This window comes from Leptopilina heterotoma, unplaced genomic scaffold (assembly GCF_015476425.1).
Source record: "Leptopilina heterotoma isolate Lh14 unplaced genomic scaffold, ASM1547642v1 Lhet_297, whole genome shotgun sequence".
Taxonomy (NCBI): Eukaryota; Metazoa; Arthropoda; class Insecta; order Hymenoptera; family Figitidae; genus Leptopilina; species Leptopilina heterotoma.
In genome coordinates this window covers 250,915-263,100 of record NW_025111001.1, presented here as the reverse complement: position 1 = coordinate 263,100, position 12,186 = coordinate 250,915, and the positions used below count along the sequence as shown (strand labels likewise).

At 24.8% G+C, this 12,186-nt stretch overlaps 1 protein-coding gene across 6 annotated transcripts in view; it reads right to left on the bottom strand.

The window, feature by feature from the left end:
- Positions 1-12,186, bottom strand: part of LOC122504412 (Down syndrome cell adhesion molecule-like protein Dscam2) — a 226,411-nt gene that overhangs the window by 49,911 nt on the left and 164,314 nt on the right. For all 6 annotated transcript variants that reach the window (XM_043615517.1, XM_043615512.1, XM_043615518.1 and 3 more), the window contains exons 4-5: positions 10,990-11,151; positions 2,953-3,102 (exon numbers count right to left, since the gene is read on the bottom strand). In XM_043615517.1, the coding sequence (XP_043471452.1) occupies positions 2,953-3,102; positions 10,990-11,151 (312 nt within the window). The remainder of the gene's footprint in view (positions 1-2,952; positions 3,103-10,989; positions 11,152-12,186) is intronic.

Sequence of the window (12,186 nt, the reverse complement as noted above, 5' to 3'; positions counted from 1 at the left end):
TTTTGCAAACTGTAATTGAGTTTTACTACTAATTCTCAAATTATAATTCGTAGGCTGATTATAATGGACTTTTACTTACTGATTCTTAAATTACTTTTTAATATTTATTCTTATGTAATTCTTTGTCTGACTATAATTGAGTTTTACTACTGATTCTTGAATTATAATTCGTTGGCTGACTATATCCTCGAATTTTATTACTGATTCTTAATTTAAAATTTATTTCCTGACTCTACGTGAGTTTTACTACTGACTCTCGAATTATAATTCCTAGGCTGCTAATAATCGAGTTTTACTACTGATTCTTAAGTTATATTTTTTCGTCTGATTTTAATCGAATTTACTACTGATTTTTTAATTACAATTCTTTGGCTGATTATATCATTGACTTTTACTACTGATACTGAATTAATACTTCATTGTCTGACTATAATCGAGTCATACTACTGATTCTTACATTTTTTAAAAAGGTTTATGAATAAATATTTCGTTGTCTGACGGAAATCAACTTTTTCTACTGATTCTTGAATTAATTCGTTGGCTGACTATATCATCGAGTTTTACTACTTAGTCTTTAATTATAATTCATTGGCTGACTCTAATTGAGTTTTACTACTGATTCTTGAATTATAATTCATTGGATGACTATATTCTCGAGTTTTATTATTGATTTTTAATTTATAATCCATTCCCTGACTCTACTTGAGTTTTACTACTGATTCTCGAATTATAATTCCTAGGCTGATTATAATCGACTTTTACTACTGATTCTTAAATTATTTTAAAATTATTTTTTGGATGACTATAATCGAGTTATACTACTAATTTATAAATTATAATTCCTAGGCTGTTTATAATCGAGTTTTACTACTCATTCTTAAGTTATATTTTTTCGTCTGACTTTAATCGAGTTTTACTACTGATTTTTGAAATACAATTCTTTGGCAGACTATATCATCGATTTTTACTACTGATTTTGAATTAATACTTTAATTTCTGATTATAATTGAGTTTTACTACTCATTCTTGAACTGCTATTCATTTGCTGACTCTAATCAAATTTTACTACTGATTCTTGAATTATTCGTTTGCTGAGTATACTTTAGTTTTACTACTGATTAAATTATAATTTATATATTATAATTTATAATTATAATTATAATTTGAAGGCTGATTGTAATTAAGGTTTAATATTAACACTTTAATTATAAATTGTTGACTGATTAAAACCTAGTATTACTTGAATTAATTAATTTATATATTATACTTGAATTACAATTCGTTGGCGGACTATATTTTTAAGTTACACTACTGATTTTTGATATATATTTTTTTCGTCTGACTTTAATCGTGTTTTACTACTGATTTTTGAATTATAATTCTGATACTGATTACAATCGACTTTTACTACTGATTTTTAAATTTAATTTTTTAGCTGATTGTTATTAAGCTTTACTACTGATTCTTAAATTACAATTCGTTGTCTGTCTGAAGTTGAGTTTTACTACCGTTTCTTAAATTATTTTAAAATATTAATTCTTAAATAGTTATTTGTTTGTCTATAATCAAGTTTTATTACTGATTCTTGAATTATTCGTTGGCTGACTATATTTTAGTTTCACTCCTAACTCTTAAATTACTTTAACATAATTATTTTAAAATACTCCGTTAGATGACTGTATTTGATCTTTACTACTGATTCTTAAATTATAGTTCGTTGGCTGATTAAAATAAAATTTTAACAACTGATACTTGAATTATTCGTTGTCGGACTATACTTTAGTTTCACTACTGATTCTTAAAGTATATTAAAATAATTATTTTTAAAAAATTTCGTTGGCTGACTATAATTGAGTTTTACTACTGATTCTTCAATTATATTTCGTTGGCTGACTATATTCAAGTATTGCTACTGATTTTTAAAATATTTTTAATCATTTATTCGTAAATATTTCATAGGTAAAACGTGTTTTACTATTAATTCTTTAATTATAATTCGATGGCTGACTATAATAGAGTTTTACTACTAAATCTTGAATTATAGTTCGATAGCTGATTAAAATCAAATTTAAACAACTGATACTAGAATTATTTGTTGTCTGACTATACTTTAGTTTCACTACTGATTCTTAAAGTAGACTGTGTTTTACTATTAATTCTTGAATTATAATTCTAAGGCTGATTATAATCGAGGTTTACTACTGACTCTTAAATTATAATTAATTGTCTGACTGTAATAGAGTTTTACTACTGATTTTTAAATTAAAGTTGCCAAAGAATTGTCAGGTCTAACTAAAAGTGATCGTTAGTACTTGAAATTTTTCTTATAATTTTTTTTAAAATTGGTCTGAATAGGAAAAGACTCGTAAAACTACATTAGTATTCGGGCTGATTAAAACTTACTTCTACTACTGATTTACTTCTAAATTTATAAACTTCGTTAATTTGTATTACTTGTCTGACTTAATATTTCTTTTACTACTGGTATTTCCATTTATTCTCCTTTTTTCTAAGGATATCAAATTGAGACAAAAAACGTAGCAAAATGTTGCGAAGCAACGTTTTGAAACGTTTTTTGTCTCAATTTGACATCCTTAGAAAAACTGTATTACCAAAAAATTGTAATTAATACAATGAAATTATAATGCAATTATGATAAAAAATATGACTATCAAAGAAAAGTCGTCATTTTTATTTCTGACGAAATAAGAAAAAAAAAGAAAACAAAAAACAAAAGTAGAGTGCACTTAAATTGTGGTTAAAACAATGTTAATAAATCAAAGTCTAATGGTTCCCTGAGCATATAGCGTTGAGAGAAATGAAGAAGTGAACACTTTATGCACTTTTGGTATACGTGACCGTAAGTTTCTCACACTCTTTACTTTATTCATTCCACACCACTCCCTTGATTCTCATAAAGACAAAAATATGGCTAGACATTTGTAAACTTACCAGCGAGTACTAGGCGAGCGTATGAGGAACTTTCCACAGTATCCCCAGTGACACGATGAACAGTACGACATCGGTAACTGAAATGCGCATCCGCTGATGTTACGGTGAAAACAAGAAGTTCGCCAGTCGGTAGCATGTGATATTTTCCATCTGTAACAATATCGTTCTTGTTTCAAAATTGATACAGAAATTACGTAACTTACTTGGGGAAAATTACATAGATATGTGTAGTAGTCGGGTATATATCTGTATGGACTAATTATAACCTGAGGTTCAAATGACAATCACCATATATATTCAAAGTAAAATAGAGACATGGAATCTGTCTCTCGGAGGGTGATAATATCAGTTCGTTAAATCTAAAAGGGGCGTGTCTTCTGAATTAACAAACGAAAGTTCATTCACCATTTATAATTGCATAATTGTATGAGTCTAGAAAATTATATGCTGGAAAGCGATAAATTACTTTGCTTGTATTTTGATCTAGAAATATTTTTTAAAAATTGGTAGATTGATTTGTTTTCACTGAATCAACTCAAATTATCGAAAAAATAATTATCTGATGATTTTCGGCCAGGACTGCTAGCTATTAATTTTTGTCATTTATTTTGCTAATGATACTTGAATTATAATTTTTAGGATGACTATAATTAAGTTTTACTACTGATTCTTAAATTCTAATTTGTTGTCTGACCATAATCGAGTTCTACTACTGATTCTAGAATTCATTGAATGACCTGTAATCGATTTCCCACTACTGATTATTGAATTTAATTTTACTACTGATTCTGAAATTATATTTCTTTGGCTGACTATATTCAAATATTTCTACTGATTTTTAAATTAATTTTAATCATTTATTCGTAAATATTGCATTGGTAAGACTTGTTTTACTATTAATTCTTAAATTATAATTCGTTGGCTGACTATAATCGAGTTATTCTACTGATGCTTGAATTATAATTCGTCGGCTGATTATAATTAAGTTTTAATACTGATTCTTAAATTACAATTCGTTGGCTGATTGAATTTGAGTTTTACTACTGATTCTTTAATTATTTTTAAATAATCCGTTAGACAGTTGAGTTCTACTACTGATTCTTGAATTATAATTTAATGTCTGATTATAATCGAGTTTTACTACTGATTCTTAAATTCTAATTTGTTAAATTCATTGATGACTGCAAATTTTTTGCCTGACTATAATTGAGTTAAACTACTAATATTCAAAATATAGATTATAGGCTAACTTTACTACTAATTCCTAAATTACATTTCTTTGGCTGACTGTAATTGAATTATAATACTGATTTTCAATTTAAATTTCTATGAATGATTATATAGACAAGGTTCAATACTGGTCCTTAAATTATTCCTTGGCTGACTACATTTAACTTTTACTATTGATTCTTTAATTATATTTCTTTGGCTGACTATATTCAAGTATTACTACTGATTTTTAAATTATTTTTAAAATTTATTTGTAAATATTGTGTTGGGGAAACGTATTATTTTATGCATTCTTGAATTATAATTCATTGGCTGATTATAATCGAGTTTTACTACTGATTCTTCAATTACAATTCGTTGGATGATTATAATCAAGTTTTACTACTGTAAAACTGTACTGATTTTTAAATAATTATTCTTAAATAAGTAGTCGGATGACTATTATGGAGTTATACTACTGATTTTTGAATTATAATTTGTAGGCTGATTATAATCAAGTTTTACTACTAATTTTTAAATTTTAATTCTTTAGCTGATTGTAATAGAGTTTTACTACTGATTCTTGAATTGTAATTCCTTGGCTGACTATATTTCCGAGTTTCACTACTGATTCTTGATATCTAATTTTTTGTCTGACTATAATCGAGTTTTACTACTAATTTTTGAATTATAGTTCATTGGATGACTCTAATCGAATTTTACTACTGATTCTTAAAGTATGTTAAAATAATTATTTTATAATAATTCTTCGGATGACTATTATCTAGAAATAAAATATTATTCTAGAAATATAATTCGTAGGCTGATTACAGTTAAGTTTTACTACTAATTCTTAAATTATTATAGTTTGTTGTCTGACTATAATCGAGTTTTACTACTGTTTCTTAAATTATTTAAAAATATTTTATTCTTAAAATATTCATTGTCTGATTATAATATTTTTTTTCATTAATAAAATTTGTTTCCGATTACTGCAAAGTTGTAAAGAGAATGCTAATGTTACTAGAAATTGAAAGATAAAATACTTTATTTAAAAAAATGAAATTTTTTTCCTCTTTACCTGAATTTTCAAAAAACAATTTCAATATTTATCAAATAAATTAAAATTCGCTTCATTAAAAAATTCTCTAAGCTCCTCGATTGTCAGTGGGAATTTTTTTCCTTCTTTTTTTTTTGCTTTTTCCCAACCAGCGTTTATTACCCTTCTACTGCAATAAGGTCTAATAACAGAGGAAAACGAAATGCACCACGCGATCTAGCTTTCAAAACGGCATTTTGAGTTAAGCCCAGGAGGGATATGATTTAATCAACCTTTATAGCTAAGTAAAGCAACTTTCATATGAATTCAAAAAAAAAATTCTCTGCAAAAAAAGTTTCCAAGAATTTACTTTTATGAAAACAAATTTCAAATAATTATTATTTTACAAATATTAATTATTAAGTTAATTTTCTATTACAATTCACAATTTCTTCCCCTCTTTCACTTTTCATTCAATTTTGAGCAATTAATAAGAAAATCTGACGAAACTAATTTATTTATTTTGTTTTTAATTTAAAAAAAACAAATAAAATTTTCCCTCATAAAACGAAAAAAAAATTTAAATCATCAATTCTTATTCAATTATGTGGATTTTTCACATTTGAAACGAAAAATTTTGTACATCAAATTAACGTTTCTGGAATTGCTGATAATGAAATGCAAAATCGAGACTCGTAATTGTAATTCCAATGGAACAAATACGCCCTGGCAGTGGAATTTATCGATTTCGTTAACAATATTTGAAGAGCTCATTTTTATGTACACAAATTTTCAACAATTCTCCAAGGGATTTCAGTAAAATAAAAAAAAAGTGCTGTATAACAAATTAAATTTCCACAGTAAATGTGTAATAGAATTTTTTTGCCAGGCGAATAAAAAAAAAGAAGTATTCTTTTGAAAAACAGAATTGTCCTCTTTGAAACACAATTTAAATGTTAAATTGACCTAAATTCTTTGAAAAATTCCTCACTTTAATTGATTAACAGCATGTGACTGTTAGACATTCAATGGTAATTTTTTCGACCACATTTCTCTTTAAATATTTAATAAATTGAGATGAAATTTTGTAAGAAAGTCTAAAATATAATAAAGAAGGGCAGTAATGTGCAAAAGTTTTAATAATTAAAAAATAAATTATAATAAAACACTTTGAAATCGGTAAAGACGAGAAATTGATTAGAAGTGACCGTGACAACTGATAATTTTAAAGTAATTTGTAATAATTGATTTTAAAAATATTAAAACTTTTGCACATCACTGCCCTTCTTTATTGTATTTTAGACTTTTGTACAAAATTTCATCTCAATTTATTAAATATTTTAAGAGAAAAGTGATCGAAAAAATTACCATTGAAAGCCTAACAGTCACATGCTCAATATTTTTACATTTATTTTAAATTCCTATCTTTGTGTAACTTCATTTAATTTTCGATACTTCTTAAATAAGTCTAATTACTTTTTGTTAAGAAAAACTTGAAAATTTAAATTAACTCTGGGTCAATTTTGTAATTTAATTTCTTCATGGATTTTCATTTCTAATTTTACTTTTATTTTTATTTTTATTTTCATATTCATTTTCAGTTTCAATTTTATTTTCATTTTTATTTTCAATTTCACTTTCATTTCTACTTTCATATTTATTTTCATTTTCACTTTCACATTAATGGATTTTATAAAATTGGTGGATTTTAAACAAATCTATAAAAGTGAAAATAAAATAATAAATTAAAAATAAAAATTACAAAATGAAAGTGAAAATGAAAGTCAAAGTAGAAATATAATAACATAATTGATCCCCTGTCAAAATTTTCCTTTGTTTCAAATCGGACTACAAATTTACACCAAAGGATTCAAATTTTATTGTTTTAATTTCGAAAAGTGTGAATGCTTTCATTTCACTGTATTGATTGAAAATTTTGATCCAATGAAATTCTTGCATTCTCACTTTGCGAGATTGAAACTTCATCGTTGCAATATTTGTGATATCAAGTGGAAGTCCGATTTTCAAAATTGTAAATACTTTCAATTTTTTTCACTGTTTGGTTTTTTTCAATTTTTTTCTTTTTTATTCGACTTTCCGCATTTTTTAAAAAAAATTTTAAATGAAAATATCAAAATTCCAGTTAGTGTCAACATACTTAAAATAAATTATTTATGAATAATAAAAAGGAAAAGGAGAATGGAGTTGAAATTGAAAACTAAAGTAAGAAACCTATAAATTTTAAGTGTGCAATTGATATTTATTGTTACTTTTCTCTCTATCAATAGTGCTATTTGAAGTAGTATCTTCTATCAAAGATTGGATGTGAAACCAAGTTGATTTTACTTTTGTATGAAACCGAATGTCTAGTAGACCGTTGCATGAACACAGTGAGAGACTGTGCTTACCAGCAGCCATAAAGAAGCTTTAACTAAACTTTGACAATAGTTGAAGAAGCCGTACTACTCATATATAGTTCATATATATATAAATCGATCGTGAGTCATAGAAAAGACGATTGTGTTACACAATCCAGTCAGAAATAACAGTGTAAACTCTCGAAACTGTTTTCAATAATTGTTAAGCAATTCTTTAAATTTTAGGAAGTTTTCTTTTTTCCTCTTATGAAATTATAATTCCTTGTCTGACTATAATTGGGTTTTACTACTGATTCTTGAATAATAATTCGTTGTCCGACTATAATCGAGTTATACTACTGATTCTTGAATTACAATTCGTAGTCCGATTATAATAGATTTTTACTACTGATTCTTGAATTATAATTCGTAGGCTGATTATAATCGAGATTTACTACCGATTCTTGAATTATATTTTGTTGGGTGACTGTAATCGAGTTATACTACTGATTCTTAAATTATAATTCTTTAGCTGACTATAATCAAGTTTTACTACTAATTTTTGAATTATTCGATGGCTGACTATACTTAAGTTTCACTACTGATTATTAAAGTATTTTAAAATAATTCGTTGAATGACTATAATCGAGTTATACTACTGATTTATAATTTATCATTTTTAGGATGATTATAATAGAATTTTACTAATAATTTTTAATCTATAATTTCTGGCCTATAAAACGTATTGTACTATTAATTCTTCTGATTTCAATGATTTTTAATATCTATTATTTAAATAAAATTTTCCAAAAGAATTTAATTATTTAAAAATTTTTTAATAAAATTCTACGCAAACATTTAATTATTTTCATAAAATAATAAAAATTCCACAAAAATTCAATTATTTACAAATTTTTGATAAATTTCTTCGCAATATAATTCAATTATTTTGATAAAAAATAAAATTATTACAGAGATTCAATTATTTTCGTAACTAATCAAATTATTTTTAGGAATTCAATTATTTTCATAAATAATAAATTTCATTGCAGAATTTCAATTATTGTTAATAGAATTTTAAGAAACATTCAATTGTTCAATAAATTATTTATTTTTGTATTTAAATAATTAAATTCTAGTAGAATTTTCTAATAAAAATTGATTTGAAAATGAATTTCAGTTAAAAACAAATGAATTTGAAAATTCTCAAAAAACTTTTTCAAAAATTATTAAAAATAATAGATTTATAGAAAAATTTTAGTTAAGACTACAAAAAAAATTTAATTTTGGAGAAGTTACAAGTTATTGCAGAAATTTAATTGCTTTAAAGAGTAATGAAATTCTTTGGAGAAAATTAATTATGTTCAAAAATAGTAAAATTCTTTTTAGGAATTCAATTGTTTTCAGAATTAATAAAAACCCAATACAGAATTTCAATTATTTTTAATACAATTTTAATCGAATTTCTCGAAAAATATAATTCTTCTTAAAAATTTTATTAAAAGTCATTGAAAAAATTCAATTATTTAAAAATATGTTTGGTAAAATTCTTTATGAGAATTTTGAATTTTCAGAAATGTTTCAATTGTTTAATAAATTATTTATTTTGTATTTCAATAATCCAATTCCCGTTGAATTTTCTGGTAAAAATTGATTTAAAAATGAATGTTATTAAACATTTTAGATAATAATTGAATATTAAAAGCATTATAGAGGGAATTTTTAGAAATAATTGAATTTAAAAAAAAGTTTTAAGTTAAAATTTTAACTAAAAATTCTGTAGAATTAATTTTTTGGAAAAAGTTCCATTGATATTTTTAAAATTATTTGCAGTTATTACTTTCTAATTGTATATTTAATTCACGAAGAATTTCCGAATAATCGAAATTCCGTAAAATTGAATTATAAACAAATATGGATTTGAAAATTCTCAAGGAACTTTTTAAAAAATTAAATAATTGAATTCTAGTAGAATTTTCTAAAAAAAATTGATTCTTTTATTTATTTATTATATTATTTATTTATTGATCTTTATTTATTATAAAACATGAAGAAATTGATTACTTCGAGTCGAAGACTCGGACTGATCGATATCTTTATGTTTTATAGTTATGAAAAAATTGAATTTATTCTTTTAAGTAAAATTTTTTTTCTTGATCCATATTTTTAAATACTTTTACTGGTTCGAGTCCTGTTACTAAGCTAAATGAATTATATATATTTAAATGATATAAACAATTTTTGCCGAAATTTTGTCATAGAAATCAAATGTAAAATTTAATTACACAATGAATTGGTCATTTTAACGAAATGATAAATTAAATCGAAATGAGATTGAAATGAGATTAGTCGGTGAATTTATCGAAATAAGTCGCCAAATATAACTGAAAAATTGACTATTGAATATTTCCCAAAACGTGATAATAAATTGTTTAACAACACTTGGTTCGCCGTAATTTAAATTACAAACAACTTTCCACTGTAATTAGCAAAGCGATCTGCATATTTCTTCCTGCATTAACGCTTGGCTTGGCTCCTAACCATGCTCTACCCTCTGTATGCGTTCCGCAAGTCCCACCAGAGGATTAAGATCTCCATTATAGACGGTTGAGTAACATACAGGGTTATCCACTTACTTTAAGCGATAAATTCACCGCATTTTCCTTAATTCCCAAGAATCAATCAAACAAATAAGTTTTCATTTTTACTGAATTTAATAATAAATAATCACTTTAGAGAAAAAATTTTTTATACCGTATGAGCAAATAAATATTTAGCGTCTGGTATCTGTCTCACGATTCTATTTTTACTTAAAAGCCAGACTGGAAACATCGATTATGTCTAGGTTGAGAGAATTTTATCTATATTTTTTTTTTAAATATAAGAAAGAATTCGAGCGAAAAGTTTCTTTTAAAGAAAAGATATGATAATTTCGTAAAATTAATTATTGACAAATGTAGACGAAAATCGGCAGACAATCCTTTTTGGCTCATTTTTTAATTTAGCAGAATTAGTCATTTGCAGAAAATTCAATTTTTTATTGGCAAATTTTTTTCTCGTTCGAAAATGTTTTCAGATTCTTATTTTTCATTGTTTAATGAATAAAATATTTTTTTAAAAAATTCATATTCGGCACTTTTTGAATTTGTCAGAATTGATTAGTAGAAGAAAAAGCTTTTATTAATTAAAGATTTTTTCCTATATTTGAACTATCAATATTTTTTTCTGACAGTTTTTATATTTGATAAGTGGAATAATAAGATGATTGACAATATAAGGAAAGGAAGTAAGGAAACAAAATTAAATTAAATTAAATGGATTTTAATTTAATTTAACGGGTAATTTAAATTTTATTATTGTTTGAAAGATTTGTCAGATTTCCTATAAAAGCAATATCGTGTTTCGTTGTTTAAAATTATTTGTGTAACTCACCACTTTCGTGAGAAGGATAGATGTTGAAGACAGAGTCTTGAACCCACGATGTTACTGCGATGTACTCCTTTACAAAAGCTGGAATTTCACATCTGAGTACTCCTGTATTTCCCGAGAATACATAGGCATCTCTTACTTGTACCTCGTACTTTTGTCGTACAACTGGAAAATTATCAAAATAAATCTCAGTTGCGCACTTTATAATTAGACAAATAAATGGGAGAACGTAAATTAGTTCATTTAGCATATTGCAATGAATGTAAATTCTCAAAACGCTAAATTGTCTCTTGTAAATCATTTTCAAAGACTGTTTTAAATTCAGGGTTGTAAATTTTGTACACACACACACAGTAGACTATTTTCTAAAATTTCGTTTACATTTTCCATGAAGTTTAAAATTTCTAAAAAATGAAACTAATTTAATTTTTTCGTTTAATTTTGAAATTACAGGCTTCGCACTCTTCTAGTAAAACCTACTATTTACTGCTTTTTTTACGATTTGCAACTATTTATATTACTGATTCTTAAATTACAATTCGTTAGGCTAATTATAATAGAGTTTTACTACTGATTCTTGAATAAAAATTTGTTGGCTGACTGTAGTAATCATCAGAAGATGAAACATTATTTTTTGAGCAAACTTTATCTTTTGTTTACAAACAATTTTTATTCAAATATTTTTTTAAAGTTCTCAAACTATTGCTAGAACAATTTTAATTAATATCTGGGTCATCAAAATTAATTTAATTTACAATTCATAAAAAGTGACCACAGCCGATAATCAGCAGAAGATGAAAAATTATTTTCTGAGCAAACTTTATATTCTGTTTACTAACAATTGTGAGTCAAAAAATTTTTTACTGGTCCCAAACAATTGCTAGAACAATTTCAATTAATATCTGAATTATCAAAATTAATTTAAATCACAATTTACAAAATGTAACCACAGACGATAATCAGCAGAAGATGAAAAATTATTTTTTTTTTACTACTGATTTTTGAATTATAATTCGTTGTCCCACTATAATTGAGTATTACTACTGATTCTTACAATATTTTTAAATATTTAGTAAATATTAGTAAATTTCTTTTTGATAATTTTTTAAAATTAATTTTTGATTGCAAAGCCTAAAATTATAAAACCACCAGAAGAATTTTTACCCTTTAAGCTAAACAATTGTATCATTTTTTTTTATT